General features: G+C 38.5%; 2 protein-coding genes across 2 annotated transcripts; one reads left to right on the forward strand and one right to left on the reverse strand.

Moving 5' to 3' along the window:
• Window positions 1–14,688: 14,688 nt before the first annotated feature.
• On the reverse strand, window positions 14,689–17,829 carry drg2 (developmentally regulated GTP binding protein 2). Its single transcript, XM_056753796.1, has 12 exons — window positions 17,422–17,829; window positions 17,175–17,335; window positions 17,013–17,102; window positions 16,855–16,915; window positions 16,685–16,775; window positions 16,537–16,609; window positions 16,337–16,427; window positions 16,162–16,259; window positions 15,925–16,090; window positions 15,588–15,646; window positions 15,401–15,454; window positions 14,689–15,311 (listed from the first exon to the last, which is right to left on the reverse strand). The coding sequence occupies exons 1-12, from the start codon at window positions 17,483–17,485 to the stop codon at window positions 15,225–15,227; spliced, it is 1,095 nt and encodes a 364-aa protein (XP_056609774.1). The 5' UTR covers window positions 17,486–17,829; the 3' UTR covers window positions 14,689–15,224.
• Window positions 17,830–17,899: 70 nt separating this feature from the next.
• On the forward strand, window positions 17,900–20,090 carry gfer (growth factor, augmenter of liver regeneration (ERV1 homolog, S. cerevisiae)). Its single transcript, XM_056753797.1, has 3 exons — window positions 17,900–18,273; window positions 18,671–18,879; window positions 19,289–20,090. The coding sequence occupies exons 1-3, from the start codon at window positions 18,067–18,069 to the stop codon at window positions 19,449–19,451; spliced, it is 579 nt and encodes a 192-aa protein (XP_056609775.1). The 5' UTR covers window positions 17,900–18,066; the 3' UTR covers window positions 19,452–20,090.
• The last annotated feature ends 89 nt before the right edge of the window (window positions 20,091–20,179 follow it).

A 20,179-nucleotide genomic window follows, 5' to 3' on the forward strand; every position in this document is an offset into this window, starting at 1 on the left:
AAAAATGTCTGAGAAACAACAAATGTGTGCTGTTGTTGGATGTAAAAAAGCCCCTCAGTTTAGAAGACTTGTGACCGACATAATTTCTGTAAAGCTTATTGATAACAACGAAAGAAAGTTATGGCAGTGTCTTTCTCGTGAGTTCAGTGTTTTCTTGTATGTCCTAAGTGCGACAATACTTAGAGAGGATAGAAACGGAGTGTGCATTTGTAAGACAACCTGGTTGCTGATCTTTACATACCTGTCTGACATATACAAGAACTCTGAATGCATGTTTTTGCCTATATCCTTGTTAATGTCTGTAAGCAATATGCATGCACATGATTAATCATCAATGGCCAACATTTCATACAGCATCTCTTGGTTCTATCTATGTTTTTGTCTTCTCCATTTAATTTGTATTTATGGTTAGTGTATGGATTTGGTTGGATAGGGCATTACAGACATAATTGCGCTTTCCGCCGTGTTGCTTGTCTTGATGTCATCCAAAGCACATGTGTAAGCACTCTACATCATATTTTGCATACGGGGAGGGGAGCGGTAGCTCATTTGCATTTAAAGAGAAAAATGGCACGTATTCGATTGCAGCCACAAATGGCCATGTCAACATATTGTGATGAAAGCTATGTGGTGTATTTTGAGCTGAAATTTAAAGAAACATTCTGGGGATATCACCGACTATATTTACATTGCAGAAAACACCTGGATTTGTGTGAGAATCTGGATTTCGTCCTGTCCTCTACAAATATTGCATCTGTGTTTAATACAAAGTTCATATATCATATGTTTTCATTCGTATTCATTCCTATTAATATTAGCTTCTATTCACATAAGATGTCCCTTACTTTCTTGTTGTTTAACCTCGGTGAAAGTTGTATCATGTCTTATGATGTCTTATGTTGATATAAGTATCTGTTGTTCTCCATATCAAGGTTCCTAATGATGCCTATGGACAATTGTTTTGTTATTGTAATATTAAATATGTAATCATATCTGATTGTTCAGGAGGAAAGACTAAACAGAAAGTCTGGTGATTTTCCACTGTTTTGGTGGTTTTATATGACGCCTCCTGATGCAAGCTTATAAGTATTAGTCCTTAACAATAAACTTGGGACTCTGATTGAACAAGCACTTGTGTCTGTGTCAAACTTTGTCTCCAGGCCTGAAACTCTGTGTGTTCAGTCGACTAGACTCTTCAAACGTAGAATATTGTTTAGACAAGGGGACATAAGAAGTTTACATTCTTTCAATTTGCGGCCCTTTAAATTTGATAAGTTATTTTCTATTTTAAAATGATTTTTAGGTACCAAAGTCATCCAGGGTCAATATTGTTTAATATCTAATTATTATCCCATTATTATCTTTCCTTTCTAATTCAAATTTTTCTGTAAAGCTTTAGCTCATTGTTTTAAACCACAGTCTTGATATTTCTAATTTAATGGTTAAATCATACTAATACTATTGTCATATGGTTCCAGATATCACACTATCTACTAAGGAAACAAAATAAACACACATTTATGATTTTGACAAGCAAATATGTTTGTCAGGGACAGTCTATATTGTAACAAAAATAGCAACTGTACAGTCTATATAATGTAACTATATTCTAGATAAGTTACCTTGTCATACCAGCTTCCTTGAGGTTCACCTTCCCTATCTGGTACCCACGCAGGCTCTGTGCTACCTATCTCCTGGCCAGGAAGTACCGGGATGACAAAATTCTCCAGTTCCTCATCCCTATACATGGACCATTTTGTGAGGTTCTGAACAGTATGATGAGGGAGGACTCTTTCTGAGGACCATACATCATCGGGCTCATGATGATCTATTATTTGATTTTGAGCCCAGTGTTCATCAGATTGACCATGAACCTGTGGGGTCACCACTGCATACCTTGGGTCGTCTGGAGATTGTCCCAATGCTCCCGGCAGCTTGTAGGAGGCCTTGCGTAAGTTAGTGTTCATCAAGGCATTTCCCAGAAAGGGTGATGTGGCTGCTTGACTTTGATCTGGTTTATCTCTTGTCATGATTGACCCGTCAGGCAGTCTGTAAGATGCCTTACGAAGATTCTGATTTTGAAGGGCGTTGGACAACATTGAAGGGGGAGTTTGCTCTTGTTTTGGATTTCTAAACAGCCCAGAGGTATTAGGTAAGCGGTAGTTGGCTTTTCCAACATTTTGTAATGCACTTGACAAGTGAGAGGATATTGTTTGCTCTGGTTCTGGTTCAGAGCTCTTAGTCAAAATAGTTCCATCTGGAAGTTTGTAGGTAGCCTTACGAAGATTGGGATTCTGAAGAGCATTTGAAAGAAGTGAAGAGGATGGCTGTTCTGGCTGATGGTTTTGAGAAAATAGCGATCTATCAGGCAGCTTATAGGATGCGTTACGTAGATTAGTATTCTGTAGAGCACTTCCCAAGTACAGTGAGGATTTTGCTGTGTCAGCTGTTTGCTCAGTGCTATTAGACATAATCGTTCCATCAGGAAGCCTGTAATTAGCTTTTCGAAGGTTTTTATTCTGAAGAGCATTGGACAACATTAAAGATGGAGCTGGTTGCATTGGCTCATTACGTGATATTATGGTACCATCTGGTAGCCTATAGGTAGCTTTTCGTAGATTAGGATTTTGCAATGCATTTGACAGGACGGATGTTGTATTTTCCTGTTTTTGTCCCCCTAAATTCCTTGATATTATTGATCCATCTGGAAGACGAAAAGAAGCACCTTGAAGGCTTGGATTCTTTAATGCATTTGACAAAGGGGAGGAATGTACTTGTGCTTGCTGGAAAGGTGTTGGACTTCTACTTAGTGGAGAGGTGTATGATGCATTCCTTAAATTTGGATTCTTAAGGGCACTTGATAACAGTCCTGTTTGTTGATCAGGCTGTGACATCGTCGGGGAATATAAAGATGTATTCCTCTGAAAAGGTGAGATGTATGAGGCACCACGTAATTGAGGATTATCTAGAGCATTACTTAACACTGAAGAAGATTGTAAGATGTTCTGTGGTCCCTGCTGAGCAACTGGTGTTGGAGGTACAGGAGATGTGTTTCTTTGCAGCGGAGAGGTAAAAGAGGCATTACGTAGGTAAGGGTTTTGCAATGCATTAGAGAGTGGAGAAGAGCTCTGATTAATTACCTGAACTTCTTGAGTTGCCACTACAGAATGGGGAGAAGTAGGCCTTTGCAAAGGGGAGCGATAATTGGCATTCCGGAGCATTGGATTTTGTAATGCATTTGTTAAGGCTGGAGAAGAGCTCAGAGATACACTTTGGTAAACCTGAGGCATTGGAGGCTTAAACCTTGGAAGAGGTGAACTTAACACAGCACCACCAAGATTTGGGTTCTGCAAAGCATTTGTTAATAGAGGTGATGGACTTTGTTGAACCGTATGGGCAAACTGGGTTATTTCTTGAGGCTGAGGAGTACTATGTAGAAATGGTGATCTAAGTGAGGAACGATTAATTATTTGATTATGCAGAGCATTTCTCTGAAGAGTAGATGAGAGGTTTGGTGATGTTGAGCGTATGGGTATTGGTGAACCAGCTCTCATTGAAAGCTGAGGTGAAGGACATGGTGTTGGTACATGTCTTATAGACAGTTGTGGTGAAGGCATTCCAGGTTGCTTTATTGGAACTTGTTGATGAAAAGGTGGTTGAGCACTCATAACAACGGGGTGACTTTGCCCTCTTATTGACTGCCTAAGAGGTACAGGATTTATTGGTACTCTCACCACAGGACGTCCTCTCCCAACAGGTCTATGAAAACCCCTCTGGGGATTTGGTGTTCCAGGTGGAAAAAATCTCTTTGAGTCTTGAAAACCTGTTGGTCTTGAACCCTGTCTTGCCAACATTGGGGAAGATCTAGCACTCTGATTCAAAGCTCCTGAGCCCATGGAGGCATTATGGACAGAGGATCTAAATGGAGCAACATTTTGCAGTTGAGGGGTACCATGACGCATTTTTCTTTGCAAAATTGGATTAACAGGTGATGGCTTTACTGTTCCCATTGGCACTTTGTTGCCTCCAAGTCCTCTGAATCTCCGTGTGGAGGAACGAGATGGAAGAACTTGTGGTTCATGTTGAATTCTGCCAGAATATACTGATGCTGATGGAGACAGAGGACGTTGGGACCTAGAAGCATGGGGAGATATTGGTCTTGGAGATGCAGGTCTTTGGATTGGAGATGTGACTCTGCGGGCCGAATATAAAGAACTTTCCTGTGGAAACTGATGGCCTATTGTTGGAGAAAGTGAGGGTCTCCTTCTCCTTAAAGAGGGTTGTGGTGAAAGAGAACCTTTCCTTATAGATCTTGAGGACATGAAAGACTCTTGATTGCCTCTACCAATTGGCCTAAACCTAGATTTTATTGAAGGGGCCGGGCTAGTTTGAACATTTTGCCTTATTGCTGGTCTAGGAGAAGATGGAGGACTTCGCCTTCTCATTGACCCCCGTGGAGACATTGGAGGACTTTCTCTTCCATTAACAAGAGGAGAACCGAAAGGCTTTCTTTGAGGTGTTGGAGATTTTCCCCTTAAAGAAGCCAAGGGTGATGGTACTTGCCTAGATGGTTTGGGAGAAGAGGGTGGGCTTAATGTTCTCCTACGCATGGGAGAACATTGTCTTTGTGCATTATTGTTGTATGATGGTGGGCCAAACTTTCTAGACTGCCTTGGCGAGAACCTTGGACCCAAATCCTCATATACCTCATGTCTTTGGCGAAGTACAGGGCTGCGTTGACCAGGTAAAAAGTTGTTTTGTCTTAAGGAAAGCTGTGGTGAAGGTAGATGATTAAAATGTCTCTGTGTTGTTGGTTGGACAGTTTCTTGTGGAAAATCAAGCCTCTGAAACATAGGATCTGCATAGACTAAATGGGGGGTTAATGGATCACTAAAAGTGGGATCGAATCTCCTTACAGACAGAATAGGAGATGCTGGTGTTGAGAGCGGTATGGATCCCACATGTCCATAAGAATATCTGCTTGGGACAGGTGACAATTGTATTGGAGATTGAAAGGGTCTTGCTTGGAGAATAGGGGAGGTTGGTATTTGACGTGATCGACTTAAAATGGGACTGCTTGGTGGTACAATAGGTGATGGTGTTTGCTGGATAAACATGGGTGGTTGATACAATGATGTCTGTACAGCTTCCTGTTGCTGTGGCGTGTATAAAGGAAACCCCACTGGTAAAGAAAAATGCTGGTTGTCAAGGTGGTCTGAAAACATCTCAAGATCATTTCTTGGGATCTGAGGCATTGGGTTTGCAATTTCAAGTTTTTCTTTTCCGAACATTTTAACTTGTGGTCTTGGGAACCTGAATGACTCTTCAGTCATTAGTCCATCTGTTGGTGTGTGTACAAATTCATTGACGTACATATCTGCGGTGGTTACCATACTTGGTTCAGTTGGTTCCATGACATTCTCAACCGTGTACATAAATGGCTGGTTAGCAACCAACTGAGGGTCAAGGTAAACTGCAGTCGGATCTCCACTGTAGCCGTACTGGTTTTGATGGTATACACTTGGATAACCTGAATACATGTAGGCATCTGAAACACCTTCATAGGGGTTATAATAATTTGGCTGATCACCATAATACTCTAACTGTTCTGGATAATATCCATAGTCATAGTATTCTCCATCATTCCCAATGTAGCCAAAATCATCTTCCATAGCAAAACCCATTTCATCATAGTATTCCATACCATCAATAGGGTACCCATATTCGTCCATTCTCTGGTGCCTGTAATCATAGTCCATTCTATCATCATAGTACCCATATGGTTGCCTTCCATCATACTCATCATAATAGTCCTCATCATAGTAGTCGTATTCATCCGAATACATGGGATCATAATATTCATTCTCCTCCTCATAGAAGCCGTATTCATCTTCAGGATAATCATAAAACTCCTGGTCTTCTTCAAAGTAGCCGTACTGCTGTGGTCCTATGAAGCGCCCTTGGCTGTCCTGATTCCTGCCCCTATATCGCCCACTAGGGTTGTTTCTGCCGAAACTGTTTTGAGCATAATCGTCTTCCTCATAACTAAACTCACCCTCATCATATTCATATCCTCCATTCTGATGGCCATGATCTTGGTTTATGCTCGACCTGCCGTAACGAACAGAGCGGCCCAATTTTCTGGATGTTTTTGATATGAATTTAGTAGTTAGCCAATTAGCTGCCCCTGATATTTTACCCAGAGCCCGTCCCTTACTTTTGAATTTCTCAACTCCCGTTTTCTTTTTACTGAAGAAGCCCTTAAATTTGCCTCCAAGCCCCGACGTTGCCGCTGCAGTTTTATTTGTCTTCCCACCAATATTGAGCAATAAAAGCGATTTACCACCCTCTTCCTTTTTACCTTTCTCCTCATCTGGTTTTGACTTACCAAAGCCTGAGAACAACTTTGATGTACTTTGCAATGCCTTCGGCATCATACTTTTCTTTTTCTTGCTGCCCGATAATCCCAGGAAGAGCCTAGACGTGCTTTTTAACCCTCTTTTTGATTGTTTGGGAGCTTGCTTTTGACCATTTTTCTGACCCTGAAGGGAGAAGCCCATCATAGCTGAAGAAGCTCCTTTCAGATTAATTTCCTTCATTTTACCAAGCTGAATTTGTGGTTTCTTTTCCTCAGGTTTGAATCCTGAAACAGCTTTGGATGCAGCCTTAATGTTAGCACGCTTACCAGTTTTTAGATCAGAAGCTGGTTTACCTGCGGTTTTGATTGCCATTGCTTTAGATGCTCCCTTCAGCGCAGCTTTTCCTTTCCCCCGTTTACCCCCATCATCCTCACTCTGTACATCCTCTTCATCCACCGCCTCGCTGTCATCGACCTCGCTCTTCTCTGCCTCGGAGGCGTCCTCGGATTCACTTGGAACTGCTTGCTTGCCTTTTCCCTTTCCTTTCTTCGGATCTTCTTTCCCTTTGCCTTTAGAAGGCTCTTTACCTCCTTTCCCTGCTTTCTTATCATCTTTCCCACCCTTTGTTTCTTCTTTTGTCTCCGGTGCCTTTCCTTTGTCACCTTTCTTAGGTGCAGCTTTATCTCCTTTCTTTGGTGGCATTTCTTCCTTCTGCAAAATTCATGCTAATGCATGTCACTGAATAAAAAATTGACGGTCAGTGACAAACGACATCAACAGTAAAACAAATGTTCCATGTATAAATCATGTTCAAAACAGCATGTGCATCCAGATAATGTGCAAAATACATAGATCTCTTATATCACAATGTCTTGTATCCTGTCTTATTTAGTCTCTTGATTGTAAGCCAGAAGCATTTTCAAAAAAAACAAGCCAAAAGGCTGATTCTTTTGTGTAGGTCTCTACCTTACAGGTGTCATTCCTCTCATTTATCTTATTCCTCTCAAAAGTCCAACAGGTCCTTGTCCTTGGCAGTAGCGCTACTTTTGGCAAGAGATTTGTATCAGACAAAAAGCTTTTTGTCCACTATAGCTGGCATCCAGGAATGTCCGCATTTTTGCTCCAGTTCGTTTTTTCTTCAGTGAGTTTTTCCAGGTAGAGTCATTGAAGAGCTCCAGACGCTTGTGTCTGCAAATATGTGTGGATTCCCCGTGATGGTCGCAAAGGGCACCTTAAATGTATCAACTAGACTGACTTAGAGTAACATTATCGCTGTGGCTCATTCCTGTATAAATAATGCATGTTGGCTGAGCTGTTACTAAACTGTGTCTGAGAACATTTCCAAAAACCACCAAAATATGGTTATGATCCTGCATGAAGAGGAATCTCTTCTCCATAACAATTGAGGTGGGTTAAATGCCTGATGACATTAAAGGGAAATAGATTTTTTTTGCCAAACAAATTTTTCTCTGATTTTGCTTGAACCGTCACTTGCGGCAGTGATATTTTGATTCAGTGCAAAGACACTGCTTGCAAAACCACATAGCAAGTATTGAACATAGACAGAAAAAAAGCAAATTCTGTTTGAAAATGTAAGTTTTAATAAAATACTAGTTGAAAATGAAATCTGTTGTTTGATAAATACAGAATGTTTGCACAAGTTTAGTCTTAATCCTTTACAAAGTACATACAGACAGATTTTTAACCTTTGCTTGTAAATGTAAAGTCTCAACTAAAACAATGATACTTCATTTTTATTTTGTTATATTTCTTGCTTTAGTAAGTTTGACTCAATTTTCAATTTTTGACTAAAAATGACCATACTGGTACCTACATACAATATTATCATGATACCTTTCCGGTATGTCAACTTTTAGAAAAGTTCAATAGTTATCATTGACATTTACACACATGTATATGCCATATATTAAGCCAAGTGGTCATTGTTGACCACTTAATAATCCAAGAGTTCATGACTCTAGTAGGAATAAATTCTTAATGGCTGTTCTGTATTCAGTTCACTGAGAAATAATGAAATATTAATCGGAAAAGCTCTAAATATAGAGTGACCCTACTCATTGTTAACCTCAGATATTTACCCTCACATACATAAATTTAAAACAAATGACACGCAGGTATTTTATAATTACATTGAAAAAATGATTATGCTGTAATTGTCAACGGTAAAAGAGAGAAAAAAGAATTATGGGCTCCCTCTGGAGTTCACCATTATTCAGTTATCATGTTTGTCACAAGAACTTGGAGAGATTCTATACCTTTTTTATATTATCGATTCCATTTGCAATACTCATCAGCGTGGGAAATGTCCTATTGGGCTAATAAACTTTGCTGAAATAGTGGGATTATAACACTTAGTCCTATTAAACTAATCTTAACAGCTTCTTAACCGTCAACATAATTATGATCATACAATAAAATAAATGATCATTATAACAAGTTGGTCTGTCCTGTTTCATTCCAACACTACATGACACACAGATCCAAAATAACTTTTCAGCATGTAGCCTATATATTTTCACTTACAGCTGAATTTAACCAAATGTTATAAGGGTAAACCAGGCAAAGACATATAGCTGTGAAGACACATAGCTTAGCCACCCGACCAGACGTAATGTATACCAAAACCTTAATCGAACCTGTTTAAATCCAAGCCTAGCTATTTACCTAGACCAAGTGGTGTGTAGGGTTACAATGAAGTGGCTCGGGAGGACTGGATTCAATTTCAAATGGTCTGGAAATAGTAAGTGTGTTTTGTCCACATCATAAATGTGACCTAAATGTTTCCCACATGAAATATAAAATACAGTCCATAACTTTTCATTTGTATGTTTAATATGAAGGTTGAAGTTGCACAATGCAAAACAACAAAGTTACATCACACTAGTTTAAGTCAATGATAAGTCAATAAGTCAATAAGTGCAATGATGTCATGCATACCTCAAGGAAACGGTGGTGATAAGTTTTATGATTCTACCAATGTTTGGCAATGGCAGCAATTTATAAATAAATAATGAGGGAAACCCTCGACAGGGCACCTAGGGACTGTAGAGCCGATGTCAGATGAGTGAACTTTGCCCTTTATGGCTAAAAATGAACATATTATACTAATAATTTAACTTTAATTTAACAGAAAATAAAGGATGTTAGTAACCAAACAAGGAAAAAAACCATTGACTTGCATTGGTTTTGTGTCCGTTAAATAGGAGTGAATAGGTACCATCGTTGTTCGGTTAACAACATTCTTAAAACTAGATTGTGTTCTACAAAAGAAGGAAAGTCATTCTGGTTTTGAAATGGTGGGTAAATGATAACAGAATTTTAATTGTTGAGTGAACTATCCCTTTATAAGAACTAAACAACATTTTGGCATTTTTAACATGACCAAAGCCACACATTAAACTGACACATACAAATATATTTTCAGACAATTGTAGGTTTTACCTGGTAAAATATCCCAAAAAAACGTATTTGCAATCAAAGTTTTTGTAAACATTTTTATAAAAGCATATTTAAAGAATAACACCTCCCAAATGAAAAAAAACTCATGGTTTACTCACCCCTATATGGTTCCTAACATAAATGATTGCCTTGCTTTTGTGGAACACAAATGATGTTATCCATCATCTTTTAAAAGTTCATCTTTTTCACGAATGAAGGACACACAGCCCTCTAGGGATTTCCTTCCAACACATCAGTTCATTGATGAACTAACACACATTTAGAAAAAAGCTCTCTTCCTGCAGGCAAACATTCAACAAATTAAAGCATTAGTTTGACTTTCAGCTTATTATCAAAATGCCTCTATCTATGATATGAACAATGCATCACACCCCACATACGCTGATAAGATAGAAGACAAATAATGTTTTTGTTATTCTGAAAACACAAGCCTGTCTCTGGTTGCTAAGCAAACAAACTGCATCACATTCAAAATTAAAAACCTGTATCCCACAAGTTACAACTCACACAATGACACGCAACTTTACTGGTTGCCTTCCTACTAGAATATGGGCCGTTTGTCAATTGTATGGATTAAACTCTTGAGCTTACTAATGCAAATAAACAAACCACGTTTTCCTAAAAAAAAGTTCCCACGAATAAAATTGCACGTTTATAAACACATTCTGGAGATTTTGAATAAAACGGACTCTTCGCCCAAAATAATGTTCTTTCATCATTTACTCGTCTTGTGTTGTTCTAAACCTGTATACATTTATTTTTTGCTGAACAAGAGAAAGATATTTGGCCACCATTGACACATGTGACCCTGGATCACAAAACCAGTCTTAAGTAGCACAGGAACATTTTTAGTTAAAGTCAAAAATACATTGTATGGCTTAAATTTTTTATTATTATTTTATGCCCAAATTCATAAGGATATTAAGTAAAGATATTCTTCCATGGAGATATTTTGTAAATTTCCCATGCTAAATATATAAAAACTTTATTTTTGTGAGTGGATGGCCAGTAACAGTGCCTCTTATTAACAACTTCAAAGGCAATTTTCTCAATATTTTGATTATTTTGCACCCTCAGATTCCAGAGTTTTAAACGGTTGTATCTCCCCCAGATATTATCATACAACCCATACATCAATAGAAAGCTTTATTATTCAGCTTTCAGATTATGTAAAAAAACTCAATTTCAAAAAATTGACCCATAAGACTGGTATTGTTGTCCAGTGACACATTATTTGCTTTATAAAGTTTTTTTGTTCAGTTGAACACAAAAGAAGATAATTTAAAGAATGTGGGTATGACCAAACACTTCTTCTGGTGCACCTCTACCATTATCATTTTTCCTTAAAAGGTCAATGGTGTTTAAAAACTGTTTGGTTACAAGCAATTGTCCAAATATATGTCTCTGTGTTCAACCAAACATAGACATTTATACAGGTTTGGAACAACTAGAGTAAATCATGACAGATTTGTCTTTTTTGAGTGAACTATTAAGTGCAATACTAGTTGTTCAGCAGGGGGCAGCAAAGCTCTGTAGATCGGATAATATGAACTGGTTTGTCTCACTGAACAATCTGGAAAATAATTTACTGTAAGGTTCATTGTGGAAGCAAACATTCTGTAGACTGAAAGACTAAAAACATCAAATGTCAAAAAGCACCTTATAAGCATTAAGGCAAGCATATTATAAATATAACAGGCAATTCCACAATTATCTGTTAAATTGTTACTTTACTGTCATCTTTTGAGTCTTACCCCAATTTACAGATACTCTCTGGTTTCTCATTGTCAAAAGTTGGTGACAGAAAGCTCACACTTTCACTAACTTTTTAAAGTGCTTATTCAAAAAAAGAGCATCTTGTTTCTTTGTTTGGCTATCAAGAAAAATGTCCCTGGCTGAAAAAAAAACACTGAGATTAAATGAACAAAATTGACTTTAAAGTAAACCTTGTCAACCCTCGTTGCATAAAAAAGCAGTAGTCAAAACATTATTATAACAAGTCATCACTTCAAGCAAATAACATCCCAATGAAGCTCTTAAACCTAAAGCACAAGAGACCTAGCCAAACACACCCCCACACACTGAACCATATGGTCCCAGCATCAAGTGTCACATCCACAAGCGTAGCTCATTGGCACAGCACTCTTACCGTTATCTTTCCATCCAAACTCATTCAAAACAACTCCAGCGATCCTCAAGTTATTCCAAAACAGTCTCTTGCCATCCTGTTCATCATTTTAGCACTTTCAAAAGTAGGCCAATTACACAAGAGCCATCAGGCCTGAAGTGGAACAGCCTTCCAACAGCTTGACAATTCCCCACTCCACACTTGCCTGTCGGGCTGTACAGCCCGAGTACCACAGCATGCATATTTAATCTCGTCTATTATGCTAGTTTTCTGTAATGAATAGAGTACGCAGCTCTAGGTTTACAGACAGTAACAGCCCACATCTTGTAAAAAGTGCCTATGAGTCATGGCCAACACACAGCAGACTTTAACTTGTGTGCTAAACACTTCTGCAATCATGGACTGAAGACCTCACCCTTTATTATGGGTGTTTTCAAGGTATTACATTCACAAGAAGAGAAATCAATGCTGGACTCACTAAAATTTTGTTACAACTACGGCAAATAATTTTTGCCTGGTTTCAGAGACAGCATTGAAAAATATGTAAGTTCTGTTGTTTTGTCTTTAACATCCTAAGTTAACAAAGGAGATAAGACTTGCTTTATCTAAGCCTTCTATCAATCAAAACACTCGGACATGTCAGTTTCTGTCATTTCAACCTCTCAATGAAAGTATTAGGAGCTATGCCAGTGGTTATCCGTGGTAAAACATATTACAATGTCTTCTCCTGTCATTAAATGTGTTATGTACTATTATCATTTTATCAATGAAAATTGTAAGAGAAAAATGAACACACCTTGAGAAACTTGTACAATGAGTATATCCTCCAACTCCCAGGGCCACGGCTGAACTCCTCTAGCAGTTTAAAGACAAGTGATATGGTGTGTGCTTCAGGTAAAGGTGAACTTTGATCTTTTTGACACAACGTCAGTCAAGTGTGTTATAGGGGCTTGTAAACGCTGAAAAATCTAGGGTCAGGGGCAACTGTTCTGTTGCTGAGCGCAAGGCACTGCAGCGTGTGGTGAAAACAGCCCAGCGCATCACAGGGACTACACTCCCTTCCATTGAGGACATCCAAAAGAAACGGTGTCTGCGTCGAGCTCGCAGCATTATCAAGGACTCCTCTCACCCCACTCATAGACTGTTTACTCTCCTGCCTTCCGGTAGGTGCTTCAGGTGCCTCCGGACAAGAACCAGCAGACTAGGAAACAGCTTTTTTCCCAGAGCTGTCTCACTATTGAACTCTGCTCCCCACTGATTCCACTACCCCTCATAACTTCAACTGTAATGCTGCTATTACATTGTTTACATTGCACTACAGGGCTCCCATGCATGACTGAACTGTACACACCAGTACTTCATGTTATCTGCTCTATCGGAGGGTTTACACACACATAGCATCATTTGCACTCTATACTGCTTACTTGCACACCAGGAATATTACACTGAATGCTCATTTGCACTAATGGACTACTCTCATAACCGCATTACCTAATCTACTGCACTGTAACTTTCATAACTGCATTACCTCATCTACTGCACTGTAACTTCAATAACTGCACTAACTTATCTACTGCACTGTAACTCATCTATTGCATTACTGCATCTATAGCATATCTAACTGCATCTACTCATCTATTGCACTATAACTTCAATAACTGCATTAACTCATCTACTGCACTCTAACCTTAATAACCGCATCTACTCATCTACTGCACTGTAACTTCAATAACTGCACTAACTCATCTACTGCACTGTAACTGTATAACTGCATCTACTCATGTATTGCACTATAACTTCAATAACTGCATTAACTCATGTATTGCACCCTACCTTTAATAACAGCATAAACTCATCTACTGCACTGTAACTTTAATAGCTAACGTCTGTAACTAATGCACACTCAAGTTACTTGCACTATTGTATAGTCTATATTGTTATATGTTCATAACCACCTGTACATTAATGTTCACAGTATAAAGCCTTCTGTTTATACTGTTCATAGTACATACCGACTGTCATATTTTCATAGTACATGCCCATTGTATAGTATTTTCCTAATATTGTATTTTGTATTTATTCACACTGCATATCCTGCACTTGCTAATTGCACTTCTGGTTAGACCTAAACTACATTTCGTTACACTGTACTTGTATATGTGTAATGACAATAAAGTTGAATCTAATCTAATCTAATCTAAAGTTTTGTCCTTTCATTACTTTACATGTGATGTTTTGTCTTCACTTTGATGGTCTTAAACATTTTTCGAGGTTTTTAGAACTTAAACCTCTTTAGAACTTAAACCTTTTTAGAAGTTAACCAGTACATACAATGGGATGCAAACGTCTGCAAACACTAGTTTAAAGATTTAATCCATGTCGAGAGAATAAGCCATGTCAGCATTTGGGTACCCAAAGCAGGGAGACCCGCAATTGCATTCTGGAGTGGGGTCCGGGGGTACTCAGGGCTGTTTGCGAACCCATTCCTAACTCCATCGGACCGTTTAAAATTGTGTTCCGAGGGATCCCTTCCGTCTTTTTCCAATTGTGCTCCTGGACTGTCATGGGAGAAATAACTGAAATACGGAATTCATGTGAGAAATAACACAACAGGAGGGTGGTGGAAGATGGGTGTGTCAAACAGGAGACTCCCGGCCAAAACAGCAGTGTTGACAGGTATGCAATAAGTATATTGATGAGTAAAAAGCAAGCTTACTTAACTTCTTTGTTAATCTTCCTTTAATTTATTAACAACAATTCAATCGGCACTGACTCCTTGTGAGGAAAAGGTCACCCAAAAATGAGGAACCGGAGAAACTGGCCCTTTTAGCTTCCTGAAACATTCTTATCCCCGCATGACTTTATGTTCCGAAGATCATATACAATGACATACGCAAGGGAAGTCTGACCTTTACAAGGGTGTTTACAGGGTCAATGTCACAGATTTTCAATTCAAGATTTTCAATGTGCTCTCAAATTATCCCCAAATATTAAATCCAATTAATTAATAAAGAAAGCTTTATTTTATTATACGAATACTAGTAATCAATAATCTGAACGTTATTTATTTGAATGAGTATTATCAGGCAGATTATTTTCATAAAACAAAATAAAGAATTTGATGTCTTAAGCAGTCTTGAGTTTTTCAAGTCTTGAAAAAGTTGTAGTTGTAGTAACAGCAAAATGTTCTGTTACGGGCGTGCGCGCGTGCCAAGCATTCTGTTGATGATCTAGAAGATTCTTTAGAGGACTAGATTTTATTTCTTTACAATCTGAATGACATCCTCATGTTCCATGATGTGTGTAAGTCCTACTCTCTGAGGACTATATTTCGTGCTTGTTCCCTGTGATCCAAAATGAAAAAAGGGTTTAAGAAAAATTGTGCATAGAACAACAGCAATACAAAATGTCCATGTTTCACTTTAGATCTTACCCAGACGAGTGCGTACTTGAACTGGCTCGCTAATGTCCTGTGGATTCTGTGGCACTGGAAGAAACATGAACTACAGTCATGAATCTGATACGTGCTTGCGATGCTTTCACTATATTATGATTCTTATCTATTTTAACAGTTTTTTTTTGTGAGGCTCAATTTCAGGAATAGCAAATTGTAGACTTACCACATGTTCAACTGATGCTCCTCGTCTCATGATTATAGGGTCACCAAAATCTGGCCGTTCTACACAATAATATAAAATAGGAAAAAGTAGAAAAAAAATGCTTGCTTATTTATTAAAAAAAATGATGACTCACTAGTAGTACTTTTAGTGTGTAAGGTATTTCACAGACGTTATGGTTACAGACTTTACAGAATGTATGGTTAATAAACTTTAAGTAAAAAAAGTAACATTTAATTAAATAATAAAGACATGAGGTGAAAATCTTTACAAAAAGCATAGGTATGCCAAAAACACAACAGTGTATCACTCGTAACTGCTAAAAAAAAAAGGAACACACCTCCTCTTTTCTTGGTATATAGGCAGATCAAAGATAGATATTCCCATAACTGCTCCAGGAGGTAATCTAGATTCAGTTTCATGCCACAGCTGATGACCACACTGTTAGCTCTACGAGCAAGACGATCCACATCCTCAATAGCAACCTGATCCACTTTGTTGTACACCTGCAAAATCATAATATGAGTGTCAAATTGTGATGTTTCAACCTGTACCTGGAATTAAAATGTATACTCACATATAAACAAGGCATGTACACTCTGTTGCCCACGATGACATCAATAAATTCATCAGGGGTGCTGTCCTCTCTGAACAAAACCTCAGCGTTGAATATTTCTGAAGTCAGGTTAAGGCCTATTTTCGGCTCTTTACACATTTCATTTGTAAGTTGACAAAATGTTACTAAAGGATACTGTATTCATGAAGAATAAGCTGAACAAGTTTCTCAGAGCAATGTGTGAGTGGAACCGTTGAATTGTAGGATAGTCCACCACCCTTTTTAGGCTGCAAAGAAAGTTTTTTTTTTTACTAGAAACACACATTGCTTGAAGTGTGTAAGCAGTGTTTAAATGTAAACACGATTAGTATATCTGTTTAGAATAGCACCACACACCTTAAAGTAGATATTTGGTTTGGGCCGGTTGAGTCTGATGCCAACAGTCTCCAGCTCTTTTTCCAGAAGCTCCCTGTGAAAAAGAACAGGGATGTTATAAAAAAGTCTGGGGGAGTCTGCGTACTGAAGACAGTAAGCTACAGCTGACCTCTGAACCTCTCCTTTGGTTGCGTCCAACATCATGATGACCACATCTGCAGTTCTGGCCACAGCAATGACCTGTCTGCCCCTACCCTTACCTAAAATAGATTACAATTACTAATTTAGCATCAACAGTTAGATATACAAATCCATATTCAATATAAAAAAGAAACATACCTTGTGCTGCCCCTTCAATGATACCAGGCAAATCTAGCAGCTGTATGTTGGCACCTTTGTACTAAAATTGTAACGCATATAAAGCCAAAATCTTAATCTTTCATGTCAGAGATGACAATAATGAACTTTTAAAAAAGAACTCAAAATAACACACACACCTCAATGACACCTGGAATGCAGGTCAGCGTGGTAAATTCATACGAAGCCGCTTCGCTTTCTGTTGATGTCATTAAACTGAGGAAAGTAGACTACAAAAATATCATCCATTAGAGCTTGTCTGAAACATTGAATTATGTTGTACAAGCAGATAACACCGTTACCTTGCCAACTGAGGGAAATCCGATTAGAGCCACTCGAGCATCACCAGATTTCATAACATCAAAGCCTTCACCTTTGGCACCAGCGGTCTTTGAGGGTTCTAAAAGCTGGGCTCTGTACTTGGCTAGCTTTGCTTTTAATAAACCCAGATGGTATTCAGTTGCTGCAAAACAAGTTCATAAATGATCAGGAGTACCTAAGCAATAAACAGAATATAAAAGTGCACCATGCTGCAAACACGAGACATACCTTTATTCTTCTGGGTTCGAGAGATTTCTCTCTCTATTTCTCCTATCTTGTCTAAGATCCCCATTGTCAATGAAATGTGATGTGTCCCCTAATGTAACGCCTGTGAAAAGTGAAGTAACTCAAAAAAATGTCAGTCGAGCTGCACAGACCATCCGCTCTCTCGTTACGTTGTCAGTAACAGGCTAGGCTAGGCTAGCAGACACTTGGAAAACTTAGCACTTGACACTCTTGCGGACTATTCTGTCAAACAAACGTCATCACAAAAACATAGACTTTATGAAGTATTGAATTTATAAACTATGACGTTGTCACTCGTGTCTTAAAATAAATAAATGTTGTATAACTATAGTTTTGGGCAGCCCGACCTGTGCAGCATGTACTGCAGGTGACATCACCATCCGGCGGCACACAGCGCTACACGGAATCTACTCCGCCGAGAAACAAATGCCTTTACGTTTAGTTCCTACGATGTAAACGTGAACGATAACAAAAATAATGCGATGGGTAATGCATTTTCAAACACTCTTATGTCAAGATTAAATAGATAATTGACACATAATGACACAAGGCCGACTAATGTTCACCAAACGTTGAGATTGCAGCTTCGCAGCTCATCGTGCGCGAGTGGACACCATAGCTGGAAACATGGCAGCGCCTACAGAGTCGCAATCGTCCACACGTAACCCCGCTACTATGGAGGGTTTCTTGTTCCCTGGAAGATCACCCGACGACACCACGAGTAAAGACCAGACCGCTGTCGGTGAACGGACAAAGAAACCGTGCAGAGCGTGTACAGACTTTAAATCATGGATCAAAACTCAACATAAACAGACGTCTGCAGTCTCTGTTCAGGTGACACCTCTGATTAGACACCTGTACCTATATTAAAGTGTAACTTTACTATTTATGATTACAAATCTGTATATGTGTCTGTATTTGTTGACCATAAACCATGAATAACATAGATTAAATGTCGAAAAAAAAACCCAGTCAACTGGAAGACTTTTCAAGAAGTACTAACATTTATCATGGTTTTACAACTACTCTCTATAGAAAGTGTGTGTCTATTTGTGTGAGGTAGAGAAACTTCATAAAAAATATGTTATTAGATATAAAAATATAGACTTAGCTTTTGCATATTTGTTTGTGTCATATGTTTTAGTTAAAATATGGACCCACTACATTTTTACTACAAACCCTGTAATCAGTCTATATGTGTGTTAACAATCTCCCGTAATATATTGAACAGGAAACCAGATCAGCAGAGACTGAAAGCCTAGTAGAATGTCCTCTGGATAGAGAAGAGTTGGGCAGGAGCTCATGGTCCTTTCTTCACACTATGGCGGCTTACTATCCAGATGCCCCATCCACAGCACATCAACAGGAGATGAGCCAGTTCATAAACCTCTTCTCAAAGTTCTTCCCTTGTGAGGAATGTGCAGAAGACTTGAGATCAAGGTTGTGATTTTTTTGTTTGTTCTTTGCCTCAGTGTTAAAGGTCTGGTGTGTCCTTTTTGGAGGATCTATTGACAGAAATGCAATATAATATAGGTGTATAAAGAACTTACATAATAAAGCGTTACGTATTTTTACTTTTCGCATTAGAATGAGCTTTTTCTATCAACATACACCACGGGTCCCCTTACATGGAATTCACCATGTTGTTTCTACAGTAGCCCTGAATGGACAAACTGCTCTACAGAGCGTGTTTAGAAAATATGTTATCTCCTTTGTCAAAGATGCACAAACGTGACAACATCTTAGTCCTGTGTCATAGTAGTGCTTTGAAAATGAGGGCTGGAGTGAGGCATTGATTGCAATTATGTTTGGATTGGACATAATGTTTAATGATATTCTTTCTCATCAGATTGAAAACCGATCAGCCAGACACTAGCAACCGGCACAACTTTTCACAATGGCTGTGTCGCCTACATAATGGCATCAACGTCCGGTTAGGCAAGCCGGAGTTCGACTGCAGCCGGGTGGATGAGCGATGGAGAGATGGCTGGAAGGATGGCTCTTGTGATTGACAGCCTCATATGCTTGAACACAAGCCTCATTCAATCACATTTTTGTCTTTTGGTAAAAATGGGTTACAGTGAAAGTGTGTGTAAAGAGTTCACCCAAAAATTAGAAGTCTGTCATTATTTAATCACCCTCATGTGATTTAATATTTGCATGACTTTCTTTCTCCTGCAGAACACAAAAGAAGATAATCAAACAGTGCAAGTACCCAGTCACTTCTATTGTACAAACACAAAACCAATGCAAGTCAATGGGTACCGCCGTTGTTTGGTTACCAACAATCTTCAAAATATCTTCTTTAGTCTTCTGCAGGGAAAAGAAAGTCATACAGGTTTTGGAATTATGAGAGTGTGAGTAAATAATGTCAGAATTTTCATTTTTTGGTGGACTATCACTTTAAAAGAGTATCGTAATGGGAACAAATGTCGGAATTTGCTTTGGAACAAAAATTGATAAAAATGTCTATAGGATATTTTTAACTAAGCATCACGTTTGTCTGCTAGATTGTGCTTTTAAAACAGTTGAACTCTGTCAGTGAATTGAAAAAGTGAGTCTCACTGGAGCCGAACTGTGTAAAATGATTTGTTTTAAAAATAGTCTTTATTTGTTTAGAGGTATCAATAAACTATATGTGCTATGAAATACATCACCAATAAATGGGTCCTTTTCTTTTACCCCCTCAATAAAAAAATGAATCGAGCCTACAAATCTAAACTGCTTCTGTCCTATTTGA

Source organism: Triplophysa dalaica, chromosome 7 (assembly GCF_015846415.1).
Source record: "Triplophysa dalaica isolate WHDGS20190420 chromosome 7, ASM1584641v1, whole genome shotgun sequence".
Lineage (NCBI taxonomy): Eukaryota > Metazoa > Chordata > Actinopteri > Cypriniformes > Nemacheilidae > Triplophysa > Triplophysa dalaica.

What these genes read in the sequence shown, in the direction of transcription:
- drg2 (XM_056753796.1), bottom strand. Translation starts at nt 17,485, where the DNA reads ATGGGGATCTTAGACAAGATAGGAGAAATAGAGAGAGAAATCTCTCGA. An exon ending in TCGAACCCAGAAGAATAAAG is followed by an intron (nt 17,336 to 17,421) that starts GTATGTCTCGTG and finishes CTTGTTTTGCAG; the next exon opens with CAACTGAATACCATCTGGGT. An exon ending in TGTACATGCCTTGTTTATAT is followed by an intron (nt 16,091 to 16,161) that starts GTGAGTATACAT and finishes ATGATTTTGCAG; the next exon opens with GTGTACAACAAAGTGGATCA.
- gfer (XM_056753797.1), top strand. Translation starts at nt 18,067, where the DNA reads ATGGCAGCGCCTACAGAGTCGCAATCGTCCACACGTAACCCCGCTACT. An exon ending in CGTCTGCAGTCTCTGTTCAG is followed by an intron (nt 18,274 to 18,670) that starts GTGACACCTCTG and finishes TATATTGAACAG; the next exon opens with GAAACCAGATCAGCAGAGAC. An exon ending in GCAGAAGACTTGAGATCAAG is followed by an intron (nt 18,880 to 19,288) that starts GTTGTGATTTTT and finishes CTTTCTCATCAG; the next exon opens with ATTGAAAACCGATCAGCCAG.